The 27,473-nt window shown below is 48.8% G+C and overlaps 1 protein-coding gene across 1 annotated transcript in view; it reads left to right on the forward strand.

Moving 5' to 3' along the window:
* Positions 1-27,473, forward strand: part of HSF5 (heat shock transcription factor 5) — a 333,431-nt gene that overhangs the window by 54,938 nt on the left and 251,020 nt on the right. The window contains exon 2 of the mRNA XM_069226508.1: positions 606-640. Within this exon, the coding sequence (XP_069082609.1) occupies positions 606-640 (35 nt within the window). The remainder of the gene's footprint in view (positions 1-605; positions 641-27,473) is intronic.

Genomic DNA, 27,473 nt, shown 5'->3' on the forward strand with positions numbered 1-27,473 from the left:
GTCAAAGCACCGCTGAACAGGGCAAAGATCGCCATGTCAAAGCGCTGCTGAACAGGGCAAAGACCGCCATGGCAAAGCACCGCGGAACAGGGCAAAGACCGCCATGTCAAAGCACCGCTGAACAGGGCAAAGGCCGCCATGGCAAAGCACCGCTGAACAGTCCTGAACCGCCATTGCAAAGCAGCGCTGAACAGGGCAAAGACTGCCATGTCAAAGCACCGCTGAACAGGGCAAAGACCGCCGTGGCAAAGCACAGCTGAACAGGGCAAAGACCACCATGTCAAAGCACCGCTGAACAGGGCAAAGACTGCCATGTCAAAGCACCGCTGAACAGTCCTGAACCGCCATGGCAAAGCACCGCTGAACAGGGCAAAGACCGCCATGTCAAAGCACTGCTGAACAGGGCAAAGACCGCCATGGCAAAGCACCGCTGAACAGGGCAAAGACTGCCATGGCAAAGCACCGCTGAACAGGGCCAAGACCGCCATGGTGAAGACCGCTGAACAGGGCAAGCACCATGTAGGAAGGAATAGGCCACCACATCAGGCATCCTTATCCCATGTGCAGCTGGGACAGTGACAGGACAAGAACTTTCACGGGGAGACTCATCCAGTCTGGGCACCAGTCCCACCCAGTACCAGTAGAGAACTGCATCTACTTGAGAGACTGTGGCTTTGCACTCCCCAGGATAAAGCAGTGGGCAAACCACCCACTGTAGAGACTTGAGAGACTGTGGCTTTGCACTGCCCAGGATAAAGCAGTGGGCAAACCACCTACTGTAGAGACTTGAGAGACTGTGGCTTTGCACTCCCCAGGATGGCACAGTGGGCAAACCACCCACTGTAGAGACTTGAGAGACTGGCTTTGCACTCCCCAGGATGGCACAGTGGGCAACCCACCCACTGTAGAGACTTGAGAGACTGTGGCTTTGCACTCCCCAGGATACATCAATGGGCATGGAGCCCCGTTGTGGATCTGGCTTCGCATTCATGTGGCTGAAGTGCCCCCCCTTCCCTTCCCCCTGAGGTGCCTGTAGTGTTTCTATCTGATGCCCCGGCAGTGTTCTCTCCGATTTTGGTAAGGTATCTATTGTGGGCCTCGCCCATGCATTTTTGGACTGTTGGTGCACGGACATTGTTGTGTACATATCTGCACTACTTCTCGGATTGTATGTGTAAATAAGAGTGATTTAGAGATATATATCTGTATATTTTTGTATGACATGTATATTGGCACATTACAATGTTTGCCCAAAATTCGCATTGTCTTTGCATTCTTCCGGGGGGATTGTGGGTTGTTAATGTGATTTTTGTGACTGCATTGGTGTGTATGTTGTATAATGCAAGGGTGGGGGTGGGGGTGTTTGGTGGGTGTCCCCCTGACTTTTGCCTCCCCGTGTTGTAGATGCAGTACTCACCGGTATCTTCTGCGCCTACGTAGCTGTTGGTCGTAAAGGAGCAGAAAGACAGGGGCAGGGAGTATTTGTAATTCCGGCTCCATGGTGTCCTCGTTCCTCGTGGGATGTGTTCAGGTGAGCGTTTTCCCATTGCAGAAACTGTTTCCGCCGTGTTTTTATCCACGGTGAATCCGCCCCGGAAAAGGTTGCGGCTTGTAATAGTGTGGGCGGTACATTGTCTCCCGCCTGTCTGTTGGCGGTAACCGCCGCGCTGCTTGTCTGTACCGCCGTGGCGGGCGGTGTGTTAAAGTGGCTGTCTTTGTTGGTGGTTTCCGCCAGGGTCGTAATTCCATTTTTTTGTCCACCGGCCTGTTTGCGGTATTACCGCACCTTTAACACCGTCCGCCAGGGTTGTAATGACCCCCTATATCTCAATAGAATATATCTCTCTTCCCCTTTCCAAGGTATTTCTATGTATGGCTTTGGACTCAGTCCATCAACATTACAGTACTCCTTGTCTACCTGAACATGTCATAAATGTTTCAACAATTTTAGTAGCTTTATAGCTGCTACTTTCATAGCTGGTTTCAGAATTAAGGGCTAGTTTAGCACTTGGTGAACTAAGCTCCATTGCAACAGGGCAGCGAAGGGATGTACTCTGCTGCCCTGGAGCACCACAGCCCACCATATTTGGAGATCACAGTCTGCCTGGCAGAAAACGCTGTAACTTCAGTGAACCTGCTATGCAGCAGCCTCTCCTCTGAAGACACTGAAGCTTTCCTGTGCAGGTCCTATGTTCTGTGCACCCACACAATAGGTTTTAGTGTTTTAAAAATAAACTCTCAAAGCAGGAATTTGTTTTTTTGAAACAAAGAATACTCTGACACAATGGAGTTCCTTTAATTTTCTTCCATGGCAATTTCAGACAGGGAAAAAAGTACAGTGGAATTTCTGCTCAAACAGGGCAGGCAGTCTAAGGTACTGTGACTGATGGCCCATTGGTCAAAGGTTTCTTCTGGCAGAGCTAGCTGAGGCTCCACAGTTGATAACATGGCAGTTCACCCACTCTAAATAGAGCGGGCAAACTGGGAGTTTGGTGAACAGTGTACTGCACCGTGTTTGTGGCTGAGTACCCTGTCCACTTAAATGTAAATGGCTGAACTCATTTGGAGTGCTTCATAATTGGATGATTGAAAGATTTACATTTTAGACTTGTGCCCCATTAGCCAGCTTAGAACCCTTACAAATATACTCAATGAACATTGAAACCAGCCATATAATGCATATACTCTAACCACCTCATGTAACTCTAATTTCAGCAACGAGTTGCAAAGAGGCATATCTCACTTCCCTCAGAGGCTTCCTTCTCTCTGAGCTTTGAGTGGATGTTCAGTGGAAGGGATTCCTGGAGGTGCATCTACTACTTGCAGCCTGAAAATTACTCTAGAAAGTATGAAATTAGCATCAGATATTCAGCCAAGACTGCTTGAGGAATAATGTGGATTTTCTTCACCAATCAATTAAAAAACAAAAGGGAATAACTCCTCCTAGTAAGCATTGAAATAAAGTCGCCAAACCATGAGTCTAAAGTACTTAAAGGACCCCCCTGAGTCTACTCCTAAGAGTCAGGCTTCTGGCCAGGCAGCTTCATCAGGCGCAGAATCGCCTATTATGGTCCCTGCACCTCAGCACCCTCCGTAGAGCCACACTGCAAGCACACCTCCAAAACAACAATCAAGAGGGCAGTGTCCCTGAGTTAGAAATGGATGTCAATAAAAAGATAATTTGGCTCTTGATAGGCTCATTGGCAATAATGATGCTCCTATCCAGCAGTTTCCAAAACATCAGCTGTCGCTTCATTCTTTTGTAGCCATCTGAGCCTATTTCCATTGTTCTAGCTTATCAATTGTGCACCCAATGGTTCTCCATCGTCAGCAGTTACAACACTGCCCACATCGGTTGTGTGCTCACTCAGTTAATAACAACTGGCTGATTTTATATCTTTTTCTGCTGTGTTGCCTGCCATGCTGCTGTCAGTGGCTCTGTTGGCTGTCACACCATCAGTTCTACCATTGCCTATTCAACCTTGGGTTGCTGACTCATTGGTTGTTTGGACATGAGAAGTTCTTCTGTCTGTCTTTTGTTCAAGCGATTGCCATGCAAATGACTAGGCAGACATCAGTTATTGCTTCAGCAGTTGCCCTGTCTGCTTCATGTTTTTTGACTGGCTCCCCTGTCTCAACTGCCCTCCCTAATTAGTGATTGCTGGTTCTCTTATCGACATTACTCTGCAGCCACCAGATTTACTACTGCAGGAATCTGTATCTGCATATAAAGTGGAAGACAACATGAATACGAACCAAAAGAGGAAGAGGAGGACAATAATGCTGGCAAGATTGAGGCGTTCTTCAGTTCAGAAGAGGACCGTTGTGACCAAGGAGCAGCTGTTTCCCTCCAGGGGATCTCCATTAATAATCATAAGATTTGAATAGTCCTGCCTGTCAGCTATCCTGCCTATCACTCAAGAGGGCCCTTTGAGAATCAGGCCTTACAGCAGTACAGGAAAAGATATACAGCTCCACTTAGCATACTTAGGGCCTGATTTAGATTTCAGCAGACTGGTTACTCTGTCACAACGGGGACGGATAGCCCATTCGCAGAAATATAAATCCTATTATTTCATGTGGGATTTAGATTTCGTCCGATGGCATATCTTTCATTATTGTGATGGAGTAACCCATCCACCGATTTCTAAATCATGTCCTTAGTTTCTCCTCATCTTCCAGTCCAGATTACTGGTGCGCTACTCTGGTGCATTATGGTCCTTGTATTTACCTTCGTCTTCAGACCGTTCCTACATCAGGTCCTGGTGATGGCTCCCTGGTCACTAGCTTGGTTTCTGGAGCCTACGATTATTCTGACACCCTTATATCAGCATTCTGAACTTATCTCTTTCTTAGCTCCGAGCCACACTCCGTTCCAGGCTTTTCTTTTCGCTGTCTTTTGCTTCCTGGTTCCCCTTGTTTTCCCTTTTCCATTTCAGCCTTCCCGTTATTGGTAGTTCCTTGATTCCTTGGATCTAGTTTATTCCTTGCACCTGGCTGTCTTGCTGCACCTGTGCTCCTCCTCTGATTCTCCACCTATTTCAACCCTGTGAGCACAGAGTGCAACGGCGTGCAGCTGACTCGGTATTTGAGTCTCCTTGTGCTCTGTCTCGTCCTTGCTGTTGTGATGCCTGGTTTGCATTTTGATTTAGTTTCTGTCTCTTGTGTTCCTGCCTCATTGTTTCTGTGATTGGCATTGTTTCTAGTCTTGTCTGTACTGCTCCTGATCTTGCCTGTTACATATAAACCCCTTGCCTTATGCTCTATGCGTTCCAGTTCTTAACCTGACCTTTATTTCAGTCCTGCTTTTTTTTTAGGTCAGTTCCTGCATCTGTAATCTCCTTGTCTTCTGATGGATACAACTACCTGTGGATTCCTCACCTCATGAATACTCCCATGGCGCCAGCATTCGACGGAAATCTTCTTACTAGTCTCTGCACGTCGACGAGGACGTCACTGTCTCGCACGCGACGCCGTCTGACGTCATACAGGCAATAAGAGGTCCTCGACGACGTGCAGACGTCAGTTCCCTTTTTTCCGTGCATTCGAAACGGTTATCTTCGAGGGAGCAACTGTTACTCTTGCGGTTACAGTGTAATATCTTGCTGCGTACTCTTTCTCTGTGGAAATAATGTCGCAGAGAAAGTCTGGATTTAAGCCTTGTCGTGAGTGTGGAGGCAAGATGTCGGTGACGGATCCTCATTCCGATTGCCTTTGGTGTTTGAGCTCCGACCACGACGTCTCGACTTGTGATTCATGTCAGCACATGAATCCGAAGGCCCTTAAAGAACGCGAGGCGAAGCTGTTTATGGCCAAGTCAAAGGAGAAGCATCACAAGAAAAAGTCTTCTCCAAGACATCGGCGTCATCGAGACTCCCGGCGCCGTAGAGAATCTCGGCGTCATTCAAGGAAGGCTCGTTCCAGGTCTCCGGATCGGCGCCGAAGAACATGGGAGGTCAGCCCCACGGTGACGCCGCATCCTTCGACGCCGTTGCCCTCTCCGGCGTCTCCAACTTCGCCTGGACAGGCGTCGGTGATTGAGGTATTGGAGCCTCAAGTGTTTTCTCCGGCGCAGACGCCGAGGCCGGCGTCGGGGTCGCCTCCGAGTCAGGCACCCCAGTATCCGGCTTTTCCCACCCCTGGAGCCGATAGTTCCGCATTCTTGAATGCGATGTATGCCATCTTCCAACAGATGGCTCCAGGGGGTGCTCCGGCTGGGCCTTTGGCCTTTTCTTTGGGTGATCCTGCGCCTCTTCGGCCGGCACCCTTTATGCCCTTTCTCCCGTTTGGGAACGTGGGCTCGGCACCAGTGTCGGCGCCGGTGGCCGCTCCGGTGGCTTCGGAGGGATTGGCCCCAGGGATTTCCATCCCGTCGACGTCGAGATTTCGGCCTGTGACTCCGGTGGGTCCATCCGTTTCAACTGCTCTTCAGTCGGCGCCGAAGTTACCTGTGGCGCCGGATGCGGCGTCGGTGGCTTCGGAAGATCGGCGCCGATCTCCGACTTCGGCGGAGGTATTGTCGACTCCGCGGATTGAGCAACGACTGCATTCAAGGAGGCGTGCTCTCCGGGTACTAGAAGAGCAGGAGTACCAACGAGCCCTAGAGGAAGGAGAGCTAGAGGACTCGGGTGATGGGCTGCGTGGACTGGAGTCGGCCAGTGGGCTGGACACTTCCCCTGAGTGGGACCTTTCGTCCCCGGGGGAATATACCGAGGAAGCTGCTTCCTTTCATACAGTGGTACGGAAGGCAGCTAGTTTTTTGGACCTGCCTTTGCCGGTGGTGGAGGCGAAACAAAACCTTTTGACAGAGGTGTTGCATCCGGCCTCAGCCGCGGCGGAGCCTCTATTACCTTTTAATGACGCTCTGCTGGATCCGGTTTTAGAGGTGTGGAAGAAGCCGGCATCTTCCCCAGCAGTTCACAGAGCCGTGGCCAGGAGGTATCGGACGGCTCCAACTGATCCTGGTTTCCTATCTAGGCACCCTACGCCGGAGAGCTTGGTTGTGCAGGCCTCCTGTTCGTCCAAGTCAGCGCCTCGTTCTTTTCCGACGGTGCCTGGGGACAGAGATTCAAAAAAGCTGGAGGCGCAGTCGAAGAAGATTTTTTCGTCCTGCAGTCTGGCATTAAAAGCCACCAATGCAACCTGTATCCTGGGGAGGTATATTCATGCTCTGATGGATGACATCTCCTCTTCGTTTACAGAGCTTCCCCAGGGTCTTTTGGATCTTGTCTCTGATGCCCAGGCTGCTGCGACCCAAATTATCCAGACGGGACTGGATACCACCGACTCGGTAGCCAGAGCAATGGGCACAACTGTGGTGGAAAGGAGACAGGCCTGGCTCCGTAACTCGGGCTTTTCGGCAGATGTACAGTCCACATTGTTGGATCTCCCGTTTGATGGGGACAAACTGTTTGGGGCTAAGGCTGATTCGGCCTTGGAACGGTTTAAGGAGAGCAGGGCCACGGCTAAGTCGTTGGGACTCCAAGCTCCTTCTTCCACGGCCTCTTCCAGATTCTTCAGGAGGTTTCGTGGATTTGGGCGTGGCTCTTCCTCCTCTTCCTTTCGGGGAAGATATCAGCAACCTGCCTCTTCCCATCCCTATAGATCTTTTAGGGGGAGGGGTAGGGTCCGCACCAGGGGAGCTTCTCAGAAGCACTCTGCCTCTTCCTCATCCTCTGGCGGGGTGCAGCAGGGGAAGCAGCCTTAGGCTTCCACCATTTCCCACTCACTCCTCTCCTGTAGGGGGAAGATTACAGCATTTTCTCACCAAATGGGAGACTGTTACGTCGGACACTTGGGTTCTCAGTGTTGTGGGAAAAGGCTACACCCTTCCCTTTCGGGAGTTTCCGCCCCTCATCCCGCCCCGCCCTTCGTATTGTTCACAAGAACACCTCCTGTTGCTAGAACAGGAGGTAGAAGTCCTCCTTTTAAAGGGCGCGGTGGAGTTGGTCCCGGAGCAGGAAAGGGGTCAAGGAGTTTACTCAAGGTATTTCCTGATTCCCAAGAAGGATGGTCGTTTGAGACCAATTCTGGACCTGAGGATCTTGAATTGGTTCCTCAAGCAGGAAAAGTTCAAGATGCTGACCCTAGCACCGGTGCTTTTGGCGTTGAACATGGAAGACTGGATGGTGTCTGTCGACTTGCAGGATGCTTACTTTCATATCCCGATACTCAAGTCACACAGGAAGTATCTCCGGTTTGTGGTGGGATCGCAACACTACCAGTTTGCGGTCCTTCCGTTTGGTCTTACTTCAGCACCTCGAGTCTTCACGAAGGTGATGTCGGTGGTTGCGGCAGAGCTCAGAAGGAAGGGGATAGCAGTATTCCCTTACTTGGACGATTGGTTGATCAAAGCCAAGTCCCCGGAGCTTGTGTTGCGTCATCTGCAGTCAACAACCCAGTTGTTGTTCGACCTGGGCTTTTCGGTGAACGAGCCCAAATCTCACCTAGAGCCCTCTCAGCGCCTCCTGTTCATAGGGGCAGTACTGGATACAACATTGGGTCGGGCCTTTCCTCCGCCTCAGCGGATTCAAGATATTCAGGATTTGGTTCCAATGTTTCGAAATGGAGCGGTAGTTCCAGTCCTCAAGGTCCTTCGTCTGCTCGGTCTTTTTGCCTCCTGCATTCTGTTGGTCACGCATGCTCGCTGGCACATGAGGGCTCTTCAGTGGTGCCTCCGAAGGCAGTGGTCTCAACACAGAGGGGATCTAGAGGGTACTGTCAAGATCTCCAGAGATGCTGCTGTGGATTTGAAGTGGTGGATTGCAAGCAACAATCTTTCACAAGGAAAGCCGTTCCAGCAGTCGCCACCAGTGGCCACAGTCATAACGGATGCTTCCACTCTAGGGTGGGGAGCTCATCTGGGGGATCTGGAGATCAAAGGTCTTTGGTCTCCAGAGGAACAGATTTTTCACATCAATCTGTTAGAGTTACGGGCTGTACGTCTGGCTCTCAAGGCCTTCCTCCCTTCCCTTCGTGGTCAGTCGGTACAGGTCCTAACGGACAATACTACCACGATGTGGTACATAAACAAGCAGGGAGGAGTGGGGTCGTACCTTCTCTGCAGAGAAGCTCTTCGACTATGGTCCTGGGCAAAGGACCATCGGATTTGCTTGATAGCAAACCATCTGGCCGGAGTTTTGAACGTGCGTGCGGACAGTCTCAGTCGCCACTTCTCGGCAGACCACGAGTGGCGTCTCCATCCAGATCAAGTCCGTTTAATCTTCCAGAAGTGGGGGTTTCCTCGGGTAGATCTGTTCGCCACTCGAGAGAACGCGCATTGTCCGTTGTTCTGCAGCCTTCAGTATCCGATGCAGGAAGCGTTGGGGGACGCGTTTCAAATGACCTGGTGCGGCCAGTTGCTTTACGCATTTCCTCCCATACCCTTGATTCCTCGAGTATTGAGGAAGATTCGCCAAGACCGGGCTCTAGTAATCTTAATAGCTCCGGATTGGCCAAGGAGGGTGTGGTACTCCGACCTTCTCCAACTCTCAACGTGCCCGCCGCTCCGTCTCCCTTTCAGGGCAGACCTCCTCTCACAGTCGCAGGGGCAGGTTCTACACCCCAACCTCCAGAGTCTGCACCTACATGCCTGGAGATTGAACGGGGCAACCTGAGTTCCTTCTCTCTCCCGCCTGAGGTAGTGGATGTTATATTAGCGGCCAGGCGACACTCCACTAAATCTATCTACGCTAATAGGTGGTCTAAATTTGTTGCGTGGTGTGGAGAGAGGCAGATTGATCCTTTACATGCTCATCTATCGGACGTTTTGTCTTTTGCTCTATCTCTGGCGCAGAAAGGTTGTGCAGTGGCTACCATTAAAGGTTATTTATCGGGGTTGTCAGCCTTCATATGTCTTCCAGACCAACCATCTTTATTTAAATCCCCTATTGTTATCAGATTCTTGAAAGGTCTTCTAAATCAATATCCTCCAAAGCCATTCGTTATGCCGCAATGGGATTTGTCCTTAGTCCTGACTTTCCTTATGGGGTCCCCTTTTGAACCTATGCATTCTTGCCCCTTGAGGTATTTGTTTTTAAAAACAGTCTTCCTGATAGCTATAACATCAGCAAGGAGAGTGAGTGAGTTGCAGGCCTTATCAGTAAAACCCCCTTATACAACTTTTTATGGGGATAAGGTGGTGTTGAGGACCAAGGCTGCTTTCCTCCCGAAGGTTGTTTCACCCTTCCATTTGGCTCAGGCAATTACTTTGTCCACGTTCTATCCTCCGCCTCATCCTTCCAAAGAGGAAGAAAGACTGCACCGTCTGGATCCAAAGAGAGCGTTGAGCTTCTTTATCGATAGAACAAAGGATTTCAGGCTGGAGGATCAGCTGTTTATTGGATACGTGGGCAAGAGGAGAGGAAAGGCAGTCCACAAGAGAACACTATCCAGGTGGGTTGTTCTTTGCATTAAAATATGTTACTCTTTGGCAAAGAAGGATCCTCCTGAGGGCATTAGAGCTCATTCCACCAGAGCTAAGTCGGCCACTTCGGCCTTAGCCAGAGGTGTTCCTGTGGTCGACATCTGCAAGGCCGCAACTTGGTCGTCCCTTCACACTTTTGCAAAACATTACTGTTTAGATTCTGAGGTTAGAAGGGACGGCCATTTTGCACGGTCAGTGCTGCAGGATTTCTTGGTTTGACCATTTAGGCACCCACCGCCGGGCGTGGTACTGCTTTGGGACTCTATTCATGAGGTGAGGAATCCACAGGTAGTTGTATCCATCAGAAGAACGAGTTACTTACCTTCGGTAACGACTTTTCTGGTGGATACATTAGCTACCTGTGGATTCCTCACGGTCCCACCCGCCTCCCCGTTGCCTTTATGGTCTTGCCAAGTAATCCTTGAGTGCGCTCCTCTTGATCTTTGAGGGTGCAATAGATGTATATATATAATATATTTATATATATATATAGGTATATGTGTATATATCTTTATGTATATACTTGGTGTGTGTATATATTTTTTAAAAGAAAGAGTTTTATATATATATATATATATATATATATGTACATAAAAAAGATTTACAGTTATTCATACAATGTGGTGTATTTTTACAATATAATGGATGTTGCTTTGTTCTTTCATTGCATTGCCTGGTTGTTCTCATGCACGTAAAAAATGATTGGTACTGACGTCCGCACGTCGTCGAGGACCTCTTATTGCCTGTATGACGTCAGACGGCGTCGCGTGTGAGACAGTGACGTCCTCGTCGACGTGCAGAGACTAGTAAGAAGATTTCCGTAGAATGCTGGCGCCATGGGAGTATTCATGAGGTGAGGAATCCACAGGTAGCTAATGTATCCACCAGAAAAGTCGTTACCAAAGGTAAGTAACTCGTTCTTCTTGCCCCTTGAGGTATTTGGTTTTAAAAACAGTCTTCCTGATAGCTATAACATCAGCAAGGAGAGTGAGTGAGTTGCAGGCCTTATCAGTAAAACCCCCTTATACAACTTTTTATGGGGATAAGGTGGTGTTGAGGACCAAGGCTGCTTTCCTCCCGAAGGTTGTTTCACCCTTCCATTTGGCTCAGGCAATTACTTTGTCCACGTTCTATCCTCCGCCTCATCCTTCCAAAGAGGAAGAAAGACTGCACCGTCTGGACCCAAAGAGAGCGTTGAGCTTCTTTATCAATAGAACAAGGGATTTCAGGCTGGAGGATCAGCTGTTTATTGGATACGTGGGCAAGAGGAGAGGAAAGGCAGTCCACAAGAGAACACTATCCAGGTGGGTTGTTCTTTGCATTAAAATATGTTACTCTTTGGCAAAGAAGGATCCTCCTGAGGGCATTAGAGCTCATTCCACCAGAGCTAAGTCGGCCACTTCGGCCTTAGCCAGAGGTGTTCCTGTGGTCGACATCTGCAAGGCCGCAACTTGGTCGTCCCTTCACACTTTTGCAAAACATTACTGTTTAGATTCTGAGGTTAGAAGGGACGGCCATTTTGCACGGTCAGTGCTGCAGGATTTCTTGGTTTGACCATTTAGGCACCCACCGCCGGGCGTGGTACTGCTTTGGGACTCTATTCATGAGGTGAGGAATCCACAGGTAGTTGTATCCATCAGAAGAACGAGTTACTTACCTTCGGTAACGACTTTTCTGGTGGATACATTAGCTACCTGTGGATTCCTCACGGTCCCACCCGCCTCCCCGTTGCCTTTATGGTCTTGCCAAGTAATCCTTGAGTGCGCTCCTCTTGTTCTTTGAGGGTGCAATAGATGTATATATAATATATTTATATATATATATATATATATGTATATGTGTATATATCTTTATGTATATACTTGGTGTGTGTATATATTTTAAAAGAGAGAGTTTTATATATATATATATATATGTGCATAAAAAGATTTACAGTTATTCATACAATGTGGTGTATTTTTACAATATAATGGATGTTGCCTTGCTCTTTCATTGCATTGCCTGGTTGTTCTCATGCACGTAAAAAATGATTGGTACTGACGTCTGCACGTCGTCGAGGACCTCTTATTGCCTGTATGACGTCAGACGGCGTCGCGTGCGAGACAGTGACGTCCTCGTCGACGTGCAGAGACTAGTAAGAAGATTTCCGTCGAATGCTGGCGCCATGGGAGTATTCATGAGGTGAGGAATCCACAGGTAGCTAATGTATCCACCAGAAAAGTCGTTACCGAAGGTAAGTAACTCGTTCTTATGTCTTATTATTCTAGTCCCAAACCTGATATGTATTCAAGTCCTGCTCCTGACCCGGATTCCAATCAAGTTTCCCTGAGCTCAGTTTTTTGGGTGTTCCTTGTTCTGTTCCCTGTTGTTCTATCTTGTGGTTATAATGTAATTTTGATTATCCTAGCTTCCAACGGTGTCAGTTAGGCTCTGAGGCTTGTGCCTCTTGCACAGATAACCACTCAGCGCTCCTTTTCAAAAGGATCTGCTGGGGGTCTCTCTGAACTCAGTGAAATTAATCTGCTTCCTGAGTTCGCATAAGATCTTTTCACCTCACAGAAAGATCACTGTCCTACGAGTTTACAAACTATCATTTGTGATAGTTTGTCCGTCTCCTTTGTTTCAATTTTGTGTACTGCTTGTATTATCATATAGTTTCTTTTACATACTTTCAGTTTGCTAATCAAAGCCTGTTCTTTCCTCCTCCATTCCTCTGCCACTGTGCTCCCTTCCATTCCAGAATTCAAGTATGTGTATATGTTTTAACCCAGCACTGGAAATCCATTTTTCCGACAAAGAGCTTGCACCCCCTATATTCCAGTCTAATCCCAATCTCACCCTGCTAGACCCCTGACACCGCCCCCATGTGGTATCCAAGAGCACTTCTTTACAATATATCAAATACCAAGTTTTAACATATAATTTGAACAATTATTTTAATTTACTTAAAACATGCCAAATTAAAAAGAAAAAATAGGAAAATTACCAGAACTATGATAATCTCCCTAAAGAAACAAATTCACAAACGTTTTCAGAGGGAATGGGGGATGAAGGTATATGGAAACAGAGACATATAGGCTGCAGTTAAACTAGTATGACAACTGATATTGCAGCTTTAAGGGCTCATACCCCTTCAGTATCCCATCAGGCTCTGCAGATGACAGTTACATCAGGTTTTTTTTTAATGGATCTTGGAGCACTGAGTTTGGCTTTTTGGGGCTTCTTTTCACCAGAAAATCTCTACAGATTGGAAACTAAACAGCTTCCCTCGACATCTTTGGACACCTATAATGTTTTTTGTTATTTTCTGACAGCAAAATTTGGGTTTTGAGTAAGTAAAATACCATCTTTATTGGCCAAGTGCACAAATAAGGCAAAATGAGATGCCCAAGATCTGTGCATATTTCCTTCCTGACAGTCACATCCCAGCTGCTACTGACTCATCTTTATTAGTGGCGCATGGTTACTGCCACAGATTAGCTTTAAACAGACACTCTTGGCTTTGATTGACAGCTCACAAATAGGAACCTTACCAGAGAATAATCAGTCTACCTTGCTCTGGTCGGACTTTATTTGGAAGTCATACAGATGATGAGATGGCTCAGAAGAAAATCGAGATGTAGTCTTATAAGCTGTTGGTCTGGAGTAATGTAAGACGCAGAAGAAACTTTCTTATCCACCTTATGAATGCTATTCAGCCTCCTCAGTGGTCTCAAGGTCACCAACAGCAGCATAAACGGCCTTTTCATCAACAACAAATGCAACAGTCAAAAGGGAGAGGTGGTTACCAATTCTCACTCCGGTGGATCGGGGGAAGCCTATCCAATTATCTGGCAGAGTTAAATTGTATCAGTAAAGATGCACTGGGTACACCATACTACAGGGTATTGTCTCCGATTCATCCATCCTTCACCAGCTATACCACCAAGTATATACAATCAACATCTAGAAATGCTGCAACAAGAGGTAATACTGCAGCAGAAGCAGTGGAGCCTGTGCCTCTTTCCCAGAGAGGAATGACAATTCATTTCCATTATTTTCTTGTAAAAAAGAAGGGTCCAGAGAACAAATTTAGATTCATCCTAAATTTGAAATTCACAAACATATGGCTACAGAGAGACAAATTCAAAAGGTTTACATTACACGAAATTTACCCTCAGATTCACCAAGAGAACTGCCTATGCTCCATAGATCTTCAGGATGCGTAGTTTTATACAACAATAGCCAGAAAGCACCACAAGTTCCTGAGATTTATACAAAGTACTTACTTTTGGCCTCAAATCAGCCCGAGAACTTTTTCAGAGTCCATGGCTATTGTCGCTGAACATCACAGGAAAGCTAAGATCTTCATATATCCATATTTAGACATCTGGCTCATCAAGGCATACATACACTAACAAGCTTGTCAGCATTAGCAAATAACTGCCTCTACTCTCAGCCTCTAGGACTGCATGTCAATTACAAAAATCTACATAACTGATGTAGTCTTTTCATTATCTACGAGCAATACTCAGTTCCATAAAAACAACAGTGAATCAGTCAGAGGAGAGACAGTTATTAATACACCTGAAATGCCAATCTCTAGGAAAGCCTCCCATCCGATGGCGAGATAGGTGTCTTTTCTACTGTGCTTGATGGCGTCCTGCATCTTTCTGACCCTGAATGCCCTCCTTCACCTGAGACAGCTACAAGAATGTCTGGAAGACCAGTGGAGACAATATTCTTACAGTTGGAAAGACAAGAGCACAGTTTCTCTCAATGCGAAGCAATCTCTCAAATGGTACTATTAACTGAAAATATTTCCTCGGAATGGCCTCTCGTCAGGATGTCCCATCACTGGCAATAATGACCAGTTCTCCCCTTTTAAGTTGAGGTGCAGACATGGATCACCTTCAGATTCAGGGAACATTCTGCACGAAAGAAATGATATACCACATCAACCTACTTGAACAAAGAGCTGTTCACTTTGCGCTGACATCTTTCCGACCCACTTTCAAGACAGACTCAGTCCTTATTAAGATAGACAAGACAATCATGATGTACTAGATGAACAAACAAAGAGGTTTGAGGTCCAGAGCCCTATCGTTAGAAGCCCAATCCATCTGGAATTGATTACTATCCAGAAACCTGTGGATCACTGAAACCTATCTCCAGAACGTTCAAGTCGACTCCCACAGCAGATCTATTCAAGCAAACCACAAGCGGATCCTCAATGTCTCTGTCATTCATGATGTCTTCTGCGGCTGGGATTTTCCTCTTATAATTCTCACTTCAGAGAACAAAAAATGGCCAGACTTTCCCTCGAGGTTCTGTTAACCAAGAACAAAGGAGAATTCCTTATTGATTGATTAGTTGAGCAAATTTCTTTTTGCTTTTTGACCAATACCACTGATTCCAGCAGAATGATTTGAATAGCTCTGGACTGCCGTGCGGACTGGACCGCCTCATCAAGGTGTAAGGGCAAAGGTTCATCCCTACCTCCCATCTTGAGTTTGGCAGCCTGGCTTCTGAATTCATCCAGTACAGACATGTAATCTTCTACAATACTGGATACACATTCTAAGAGAAGATAAAGAAGATAAATGTCCATCTACAAGAGGCTGTTATTCCTTCAAATAGAAGAAAAATTGTATTTGGTGCTCTGACAAGAACTTTGATCACCATCTGCCTAGAGGAAGCTTTACTACCATATTTGCTTAATTTGGCCAAATATGGTTTACAGTTCTCTTTTTCATTTGGTAGCTACTACTGCCTACAGAAAGTGTCCTTCACAGACCTCTTTACCAAAATTCCAGTAGTGAAGAGAATGCATTAAAGCCAATCCCCCCAATACGCAGACTATCTCCCCCATTTGAGTTAAACATTGTACTTTTATGTTGCATGGGTTCTCCATTTGAACCTATCCATAAAGCCTCTTTACAACAGCTTTCCTTGTGGCTATCAGATCAGCCCAAAGGTTTAGCAAAATTCAGGCTTTTTGCTCCCATGAACTAGCCACAACAGCAGAGAACTCTTCAGCATCGTCAAAGAGTTCTCCAACCCCAGCGCCAGCGCCAACGCCGTCACGCCCTCACAGGATTTGTGCGAATCCCTCGCCACTTTCTTCCATCGCAAGATCAGCGACCTCCACGACAGCTTCGGACACCAGACCCAACCATACACCACTGAACCCGCTTCCCCGGACATCACCCTCAACAACTGGACCCACATCAACACGGAAGAAACCAAATCCATCATGAACTCTATCCACTCCAGCGCCCCTTCGGACCCCTGCCCGCACTTCATCTTTAACAAAGCCGACGACATCATCGCCCCGCACCTCCAGACCGTCATCAACTCTTCTTTTTCTTCTGCTACCTTCCCCGAATGCTGGAAGCACGCTGAAGTCAACGCCCTACTAAAGAAACCTACGGCTGACCCAAGCGACCTGAAAAACTTCCGCCCCATCTCTCTTCTACCTTTCCCAGCCAAGGTAATAGAAAAGACCGTCAACAAACAGCTGACCACCTTCCTGGAAGACAACAACCTGCTCGACCCTTCACAAACCGGATTCCGAACCAACCACAGCACGGAAACTGCCCTCATCTCAGTCACAGACGACATCAGAACCCTGATGGACAACGGTGAAACAGTCGCCCTCATTCTCCTCGACCTCTCGGCTGCCTTTGACACCGTCTGTCACCGCACCCTAATCACCCGCCTACGCTCCACCGGGATCCAAGGCCAGGCCCTGGACTGGATCGCCTCCTTCCTCGCTAACCGCTCCCAAAGAGTTTACCTCCCTCCGTTTCGCTCAGAACCCACCAAGATCATCTGCGGCGTACCTCAAGGCTCATCGCTCAGCCCGACACTCTTCAATGTCTACATGAGCCCCCTCGCCGACATCGTACGCAAGCACGACATCATCATCACCTCCTACGCCGACGACACCCAACTTGTACTCTCCCTCACCAAGGACCCCGCCAGCGCCAAGACCAACCTACAAGAGGGTATGAAGGACGTCGCAGATTGGATGAGGCTCAGCCGCCTAAAGCTGAACTCTGAAAAAACGGAAGTCCTCATCCTCGGCAACACCCCGTCCGCCTGGGACGACTCCTGGTGGCCCACGGCCCTCGGCACCGCACCGACCCCCGCAGACCACGCCCGCAACCTCGGCTTCATCTTGGACCCTCTTCTCACCATGACCAAGCAAGTCAACGCCGTGTCCTCCGCCTGCTTCCTCACTCTCCGCATGCTCCGCAAGATCTTCCGCTGGATCCCCGCCGACACCAGAAAAACCGTGACCCACGCCCTTGTCACGAGTCGCCTGGACTACGGCAACACCCTCTACGCCGGGACCACCGCCAAACTCCAAAACCGCCTGCAACGCATCCAAAACGCCTCGGCCCGCCTCATCCTCGACGTACCCCGCAACAGCCACATCTCCGCACACCTGAGACACCTGCATTGGCTCCCAGTCAGCAAAAGGATCACCTTCCGTCTTCTCACCCACGCACACAAAGCCCTCCACCACAAGGGACCGGAATACCTCAACAGACGCCTCAGCTTCTACGTCCCCACCCGCCCCCTCCGCTCCGCTGGCCTCGCACTTGCTGCCGTCCCTCGCACCCGCCGCTCCACGGCGGGTGGGAGATCTTTCTCCTTCCTGGCGGCCAAGACCTGGAACTCCCTCCCCACCAGCCTCAGGACCACCCAGGACCACTCCGCTTTCCGGAGACTCCTAAAGACTTGGCTGTTCGAGCAGCGATAACCCCCCCTTTCCTCCCTAGCGCCTTGAGACCCGCACGGGTGAGTAGCGCGCTTTATAAATGTTAATGATTTGATTTGATTTGATATACAGTACTTCATAATAATAAATTTGTCATGAGAACTCATGCAAAATTATTACCTAAAGTAGTTTCTGATTTTCACGTTAATCAAACTGTTGACCTTTTCAGAACACTGCTTCTCCAGCAGAAAGATCTCCCCACATGTTAGAAGTGAGAAGAGTTTTAAAATCCTGTCTTGATAAATCTATAGAGCTTGTAAGTCAATGCAATTGTTTGTGAATTATGGCCTGCTTTGTAGTGGTTTATCCACATCTAAACAATCTCTATCCAGATAGATAGTTTCTTGCATTTTTATGCTTAAAAAAACAAACAAAACCATAGCTAGTAAAACAACAGCGTATTTTACCTGAGATAAATCTGCAGTGCTGGATTTAATGAGGAATATTCCTACTGAGGAAATCTGTAGGGCAGCGTATGAGATATGTTCACACCTTTATAAAACGTTATTTATCGTGATTCAGGTGTTCAAACAGATGCTCAGGTAGGGCAAGTTTCCTTGAGAAATAACTTTGATTAATTATTTCTGTTGGTCATCTTTCCCCACTGCTACCACCTTTTTCTGGGATGGACCTGCTACTCTATTCAGTGATTATCAATGGAAATGCCCTTGAAGGAAAAGCAAGTCATAAACAACCCTCCCTCCTCTATGGTGGAAGGGACAACGATGATTAACAGTCATACTAGATTTCAGCAACCTTTGTCTCTATCTCACTAGAAAATAAAGAACTGCGGTAACTGCCATTTGCTGGGCATAATGAGGTACTGGAGGGCTATGAGCCCTAAAAGGTGCAGTGTCAGTTTTCATACAAGCTTAGCTGCAGCCTAACTGTCTACATTGCCCTATTACTTTCAACCCCATTTCCTTTGACAAAGGTTTGTAAATTATTTTTTTTAAAGCAAAGATTATGTTAGTTCTGGTAATTTTCCTATTTATTATTAATAATTTGGCCTTTTAAAAGTAAATTGGAGAAGTTAGCCACTATAGGCCTTTTGTAGGCTTAAAAAATATAATAATTATTAAAACTTGGCCTTCCTGAGGTAAGGCGAAGATGTACACTTAAGAAGATACATTTTAAAAAGTGCTCCGGGGTTCTGCATTTGTGGTTGGAACTATTTAGTGTTTAAGATTACAATGTGGATTCCCTTGAAGGAGAATTAGGATCACATGTAGGAAACCTTTCCTTCTGCGTCATCAAAATAAAGTGTACACCACAGGAAGATACTGATGATGACTTTTATTGACCTTATGGCATTGAAACATGTTCTAACTACCTAGATCCTCTACTTCACATTGAACATACTCATAAGGGAATGTTTGATATGATCCAGCCTCACTCATGATTCAGATTATAGTGAGTCGCCAACTGTACTTGCTGGGCATTATTCAAACACTCATTCAACATTTTCCTCCAAAACTCTTCTCAAATAAGGAATATACACTACTATACCTCAACTTATAGGGACAGTCTCCTCAACAACCAGTGGCCATGTCTTCAGCGCAACCTCGTACAGGTTTGACTGGTATGCCATTGCTACAAAAGCCCTCTTTCTCGTGAGGGTGTCAAGGTTGTAACAACAATAATGAGGACAATGATGATGCCAGGGATGCAGCTGTTGAAGGATCATGTCATGGTAATATTGATACCAGTTAAACTGACTATTAGCCAGACAGTCCAGCTCCCGCTACAGCATTTGGATATAATTCTTATATTGCACTAAATGATGCTAGTGCAAAGACTGCTCCTGAATGACATTGAATGTTTCCATGCCTTTATTGGAAGAGCATGACAGTGAGGGCAAGAATCAACACCCCCTTACAAGTCAGCATAGCTCTCATTATCACAGTGCACAGATATTGCTAGCATTGTCAGACCACATGTGCAAACAAAATTGATGAACTTGTCCTTTGACATTAGTAATGTTTGGCTAGCAGATTGATGAGGCTCTGCAACCTATAAATAAGGGCATGGACACAACTCTGTCTTTGGGCATCGCCGGTTTTCTCTGGATATAGGCTGAATGATAAGTTTGAAATCACTGTATTTCGCTAACTCTTTTTAAACCTGTTAATTAATTTTGACTCAGTAATGCATCTTTTAAATGAACATCAATAACATGCATTTCTCATATGCAAACAACAATAAGTATTCTTAGATAGCAAAAATGTGTTTTGTTTGTTCTCAACTCATAAAATGACTGATCATTATCAGTGAGTTTGTCCATGTTCAGTCACATATTTATCATATATTGCAATGATTAACATACCAAACTAACAGTTCGCTGATTTTCCACTTGACCAGCTGTCTCATTAAAGGGTTTGGTTGCCTAACTCTTTCCAACTTGGAGTGGATTTTTCAAACACTTAATAGAACTATAGTACAATTAGTAAAAAAATAATTACACAACAGTATGTGATCATTACAGTGTTATGCATTATGGGATTTAAAAAACAGGAAGTACACTATTGGAAATTTGTCCTTTTTGCAGCGTCACTCAGTTTTTTTGCCTTTTTTGGTGAATCCTATTTGTGCTGGCTATAGAACTCTGTACTTTACCCCACTAACCAGTTGTAAAGTGTTTGTGCTCCTTCTTTTAACATGATAAAATTGGTATACTCCTGTTTAACAAATTGTCGACGTGCAGAGCTAGAAGAAAATTTCCGTTGAAGCTGGCGCGAGGGGAGAATTCTTTTAGTGAGGAATCAACAGGTAGTTAATGTATCCACCAGAAAAAGCGTTACCGAAGGTAAGTAACTTTTTCTTCTCTGCCTGAAGTTTCTCGAAGTTAAATCTGAATTTTGCTCTTCCCATTCTGCCAGACAGTAATTAGCATTTCAATGGGCGTGAATGAGGTTAGCACCTACTCCCAGGAACAAGAGGCCTTGGGTATGCAGAAGTGTTGTTCTGCCCTGGAAAGGATAGCCGGTAGGCTGAGCCCAAGGACTTGATTAGTTTCAAAGAGGTCTACCTTGTCACAAGAAGATTTAGCTACCACGTAGGCCTGCATCCTTATTTTGTTCCTCTGGTCAGGGAGGCCCCATTACATTGGGCCTCTTGTTAACATCATAGGCGGTCATTACAACATTGGCAGTAAAAGCCGCTTATCCTCGTGTAGACGACAGCCAACACCCACTGCTGCGGAATTCTGAGACAGCTATTATGACCCACAGCACGGAATCCGCCAATATTCAGACACCCACACAAGTCCACCACACAAAAGGTCAGCGATAAACGGGCGAAAACAAAACCTCCACTGTCACGCCAACAGAAATACGCCCACACTATCACGACCCACGAATCCACGCGGCGGTCTTTCAACCACGGTATTCCATTGGCGGTACACACTGCTGTGCTCAAAATACACACACACTTACAAAACACAGCCACATTGGACAATTCCAAATACACACACCTGATTTACATAAACACACCACTCCCACACACCCAATAGAATATAAAACACACACCTACATCACCCACAAACCCCTACGACCACAATTGAGAAAGAAGCACAGAGAGAGACACCACCATCAACAATACTAGCATCCACAGGCACACAACACCATCACCCACATAACTTCCACGCACCTCACACAACACCCCACTACATATCAGCACACTTATCACCATACACACCACCACACACATCACCCACACTACCCCATTGCACGGCAAACACACACCAGGTTCTCGGAGGAGGAGCTCAGGGTCATGGTGGAGGAAATCGTCCGGGTAGAGCCACAGCTATTCGGATCACAGGTGCAGCACACCTCCATTGCAAGGAAGATGGAGCTATGGCGAAAAATAGTGGACAGGGTCAACGCAGTGGGATAGCACCCAATAAATCGGGATGACATCATGAAGAGGTGGAACGACCTATGGGGGAAGGTGCGTTCCGTGGTCTCAAGACACCACCTTGCGGTTCAGCGGACTGTCGGCTGACCCCCACCTCCTCCCCCACAACTAACAACATGGGAGGAGCAGGTCTTGGGGATTCTGCATCCTGAGGGCCTCGCAGGAGTAGCTGGAGGAATGGACTCTGGTAAGTCAAATCTTAACTATTACATCCCCCACCCTACCTGCATGCCGTCACATACCCCCACCCTCACCCTCACCCCCATCACTCTAACTCCTCGCAGATCTCCCAACATCACAAACCACACATCCTAACACCAAGCCCTGCATGAAACAACAAAGCATGGACACCCATCACTAAAGCATGTCCACTGCACATACCCATACACCACCCTAAACCATCATCACACAAGGTCCCACACAGGAATGCAAGCACTGGGGTACACGGTCACCCACCCATTGCATACCATGGCACACACAGATGTAATAAACATCCTTTTATACCCCTAGAGGATCCCTACCCAACGTCACCGGACAGGAGGGTCCACACATGTCCACACCACCAACAGAAGAGGCCCACAGTGATGACAGCAGCTCTGTCCAACTGGATCTAGATGACCAGCCCGGCCCATCGGGGACCTCGGGACAGTCGGTTCCCATCACACAGTCACAGGCCACTACAGAGGTTTCCCCCTCTGGAAACACCAGCACAGCACCCACCCTGCGGGCCCATACATCCGTCCCCAGGACACGTCAGTCAGCAGTGTGTCCACCACTACAGGGAACCCAGGATAACCCACCACCCCAACAACAACAGGGACCTGGGGGCAGTGGCAGTGGGCACACGGTCCAGGGGACGGAGGCCCAGGAACACAGGGGAACTGGGAGGGCTGCTGTGCGACAGGGGGAGGACAGGCCAAGGGAACACACTCTCCACAAGGCCCTCTCCAACATCATGGGAGCCTACCACCACTCCCAGGAGATGATGGCAACGGTACTGGCCAAGTTTCAGGAGACCCAGCGCCTGCAGGAGGAACAGTATTTGGGCTTCAGGGAGGAACTCAGAGCCATCAATTCCACCCTGGGCACCATTGTAGGGGTACTGAAGGAAGTACTCAACACCAGGAGGGACACTGTGGCACTACAAGGTGCCCCTGACACTAGCCTGGACGATGAACTGCCCACCACCTCCGCCGGCGCTAGTGTACAGGAGGTACCGCCACAGGACCACCACACCAGCACCCCACCCCCTGCAGAGGGAGAACCACCTCGCAAACAGTCCCTGAGATCCAGGACAAAGACAGAGAACGATGCCAAGACCCCCGCCAAGAAATGAGACCACCCTGAATGTCATCCTTCTGTCCCACTTTGTCACCCTGTCCATACTTAAACTGCCCCAGCTCCACTTCCTATGCCCATTTGGGCAATGCACCTGTGAGACTAATAGACTGGACTCTGCCATGGACATTCCTCCACCACCACCCCTCACCATTTTGCTACCCCCTCTAATATTGAGCACTAAAATAAACACCCTTAAAGCACAAAACAATCTGGAGTCAGTCTGTGATTTCAGAATAGTGTAAGCATTTACAGTGTCAAAAAGCTCTTTCATTTGTAATGTCAACATACCTATGTCACACAGCTGTAGTCACATCTGTGAAATCGTAAGGGAAAGTGACAACTCAGTGACCATACACTGGGTGAAAACGACAGACAGTAGAGAGGTAGTACTTTAGTACATGTAGTAGGCAGGTTTGTATTCTTACCTGTGCTTCACTGGAAATATTGCTGGATCACTGAGTCCCTGTTGTCCATGTCTTCTTCTTCTGCTTCCTCGTCTTCACTGTCCACAGGCTCCAAAGCTGCAACAACACCGCCATCGGGACCATCCTCCTGCAGAAAAGGCACCTGTCGTCGCAAAGCTAAGTTGTGAAGCATACAGCATGCCACGATGATCTGGCACACCTTCTTTGGTGAGTAGAATAGGGATCCACCTGTCATATGGAGGCACCAGAACTTGGCCTTCAGGAGGCTGAAGGTCCGCTCGATTATCCGCCGTGTTCGCCCATGGGCCTCATTGTAGCGTCCCTCTGCCCTTGTCCTGGGATTCCTCACTGGGGTCAATAGCCATGACACGTTGTGGTAACCAGAGTCACCTGCAAATGGCGAGGGACAACTGTTAGACACACACTAACTCATAGGGACATCCACAGACCCAGACAACCATTCCCACTGTCTTGCTTCCAGGTGCTCACACATGGTGCCTCTGGAGTTGACCCATCACATATGGGATGCTGCTATTCCACAGGATGTAGGCGTCATGCACTGAGCCAGGGAACTTGGCATTAACATGGGAGATGTACTGGTCTGCCAAACATACCATCTGTACATTCATGGAATGGTAGCTCTTCCGGTTTCTGTACACCTGTTCACTCCTGCGGGGGGGACCAAAGCCACATGGGTCCCATCAATGGCACCTATGATGTTGGGGATATGTCCCAGGGCATAGAAATCACCTTCACTGTAGACAAATCCTCCACCTGAGGGAAAACGATGTAGCTTCGCATGTGTTTCAGCAGGGCAGACAACACTCTGGACAACACGTTGGAAAACATAGGCTGGGACATCTCTGATGCAATGGCCACAGTTGTTTGAAATGACCCACTTGCAAGGAAATGGAGCACTGACAGCACCTGCACTTGAGGGGGGATTCCTGTGGGATGGCGGATAGCTGACATCAGGTCTGGCTCCAGCTTGGTACACAGTTCCTGGATTGTGGCACAGTCACGCCTGTAGGTGATGATCACATGTCTTTCCTCTATTGTCGACAGGTCCACCAACGATCGGTACACCGGAGGATGCCGCCATCTCCTCACATGTCCCAGTGGACGGTGCCTATGAAGGACAACAGCGAGTACAGAGTCAACCAACTCAGAGGTACGTACCCACAGCTTACACAGAACACGAATCATAATCCAAAAAGTGGCCTGTATGTTTGTTGAGTCTAGGCCTAGGTATGTGTGACGCAGTTAAAAATGAAGCCATGTGGGCCCCTGAAATGGCGGCTGCTTGACCTCTAAAGTGGGACAATGGGATGTGAGGTAACTGGGTTGGTGTTGTACACCATCGCGGTAGGCGGTCGAAGACCGCGGCACAATGCTGCATTGGTTAACATTGGACCCTATGGGTCCCATGAGCCAATGATGATGTACGCCGGCGGTGATGGTATGCACCGCCGCGGACGTGACCGCCATTTTCTGTCTGTTCAATCACTCGATACCTGATCTTCAACAGTAGAGGACCTACACTGCAAGTGCTGCTGTGACCTCGGTCTGGAAGAGACAATGGCTCGAGTGTCCGGGGAAAGGGAGGAGTTGGAGAAACTCGTGGACGGGGTCCTCCCCAGTTCACGCTACTCTACAGTCCTCCAGAGAAACAGGTAAGTACACTGAGAGCATGCTGTATGGGCTATGCCTGTGTGGAGTGGATGTAAGAAGGGGGGGGAGATTGCGGCGTGCATGAAACGACGGTGAGTGCATGTGCCACATGGCAAGGGTAGGGATGGGGGCCAATGATTGTGACGGTGCAGTTGGTAATAAGTTTCTCTTCCCCCGGTGAAAATTCATGTAGGTCAGCGCCCACCAGAAAAAATATATTTGGCGTGCCATCGCCAAGGACGTCCGAACCCTGGGGGTCTACCACAGACAGAGCACCCACTGCCGGAAAAGATGGGAGGACATTCGCCGCTGGAGCAAGAAGACGGCGGAGTCTCAGCTGGGGATGGCCTCCCAACGTGGGAGGGGTGCCCGTTGCACCGTGACCTCCCTGATGTTCAGGATCCTGGCGGTGGCTTACCCGGAGTTGGATGGGCGCTTGAGGGTATCACAGCAGCCACAAGGGGGTGAGTACACTCTCATCCTGCTGATTTTGCGTGCAGTGGAGGTGTCTGGGTGGGGGAGGTGGGCTGTGGGTTTCCCTATGCCAGGGCGGGTTTCGTAGGCAAGGTCCCTTCGTAAGGCACGCCATGTGGCACCCCACCCCACCTCTGTCGAGTGCCAAGTACACCTAGTCATGCCCCTGTGTCATCCATGTGTGCAGATGTCACCCATAGCCTAGTAGGCCATTTCCCAGGGATTGAAAAGTGGAGCCTGTGTCTGTTGTGTCGCCAGCGGTAGCGGTAATGCATGCACTCAACATGTCTTTCTTCTGTCATCCCCCCCTTTTTGTGGTCTCCCTCTTCTTGTGGGCATTAGCATCATCAGGCGGAGGAGCAGTGGCACTGGAGCACGAGGGGGCTGCATCCCACATGGCCATGGAGGGCCACACTACGGACTCAGACTTCAGCAGTGGGACGGAGGGCGAGGGGAGCTCCACGGCGGGGACAGGAGCTGAGACAAGCGACACGGGCTCGTCCTCTGATGGGAGCTCCCTTGTGGTGGCGGCAACATCTGTGTCCCCCCCCCCATCTACAGGTACAGCCCTCACCCCCCTTACCAGCACCGCCCTCCCAGCAGCCCCTCAGCCTTTGCCCCGTGCCCACTCACCCGGGAGGTTGGGCATTACCTTCGCCCCAGGCACCTCAGCCCCTGCCCCAGTCACCCCTGCTGCCCTCAGTGAGGAGGCCGTTGACCTCCTCAGGTCTCTCACTGTTGGGCAGTCTACCATTTTGAATGCCATCCAGGGTGTAGAAAGGCAGTTGCAACAAACTAATGCATTCCTGGAGGGCATTCATTCTGGTCAGGTGGCTCTTCAGCAAGCATTTCAGACTCTGGCCTCAGCACTGATGGCAGCCATTGTCCCTGTCTCTAGCCTCCCCCCTCCAACTTCCTCCACCCAGACCCAATCCCCTGTACCCCAGCCTATCACAAGCACACCTACAGACCAGCATGCACACAAGTCAACACACAAGGGAAGCTCTGGCAAACATAAGCCCCACACATCCCACAGGCACTCACGCAAGCATCACATGCAGACACACCAACATCCACTGCCTCCAATGTGTCCCCCTCCTCCTCGTCTCCCTCCTCTCTCCCAGTCTTGTCTACACTCACACCTGCATGCACTACATCTACAGCCACTACTGCCATCACCAGCACACCCACCACCACACCCCGCTCATGTTCAGTCACCACCCCCACTACCATTCACACGTCCCCTGTGTCCTCTCCCAGTGTGTCTGTGACACCACCTCCCAAGATACACAAACGCAGGCACACACCCACCCAACAGCCATCCACCTCAAGACAGCCTCCAGCCCATGTACCTTCACCCAAAGTCAGCAAACGAACACCTCCTACAACCACAACCTCTTCTTCCACTCCCAAACCCCCTCCAGCTACCCGTCCCAGTGTCTCCCAAAAACTTTTCCTGTCCGACCTTGACCTCTTTCCCACACCTCCCCCACCCCGTCCGTCTCCTAGGTCCCGAATTAGCACCTCAGCCACAACATCTCCGGGACCAGTGGTGCCTGTAGTCACCTGAATCTGGAGTGCACCGGCCACCAGGGCAGCCAGTGTGGCTTGGAGCCACAGCACGGACAGTCCCCCACCTGTGAAGCATCAAAAGTTGGCCAGTGCCCGGCGGGAGGGGGGGAAGACTCCAGCCACCAAAGCCGCTCCCAGGGGTCCCAGTGGGAGTGTGGAGTCAGCTGTGACACCTTCCAAGGTGGGGAAGGGCCACAAGAAACCAGGAAAGTCTGGGAAGAGCAGCATCGTGGAGGAGACCGCCATCATCCCCGCTGCCCAGGAGGCCACAGCCATCATCCCCGCTGGCCAGGAGGCCACCTCCATCATCCCTGCTGCCCAGGAGGCCACTGCCATCATCCCCGCTGCCCAGGAGGCCACAGCCATCATCCCCGCTGCCCAG

The sequence above is a fragment of the Pleurodeles waltl genome, chromosome 3_2 (assembly GCF_031143425.1).
Source record: "Pleurodeles waltl isolate 20211129_DDA chromosome 3_2, aPleWal1.hap1.20221129, whole genome shotgun sequence".
Taxonomy (NCBI): domain Eukaryota; kingdom Metazoa; phylum Chordata; class Amphibia; order Caudata; family Salamandridae; genus Pleurodeles; species Pleurodeles waltl.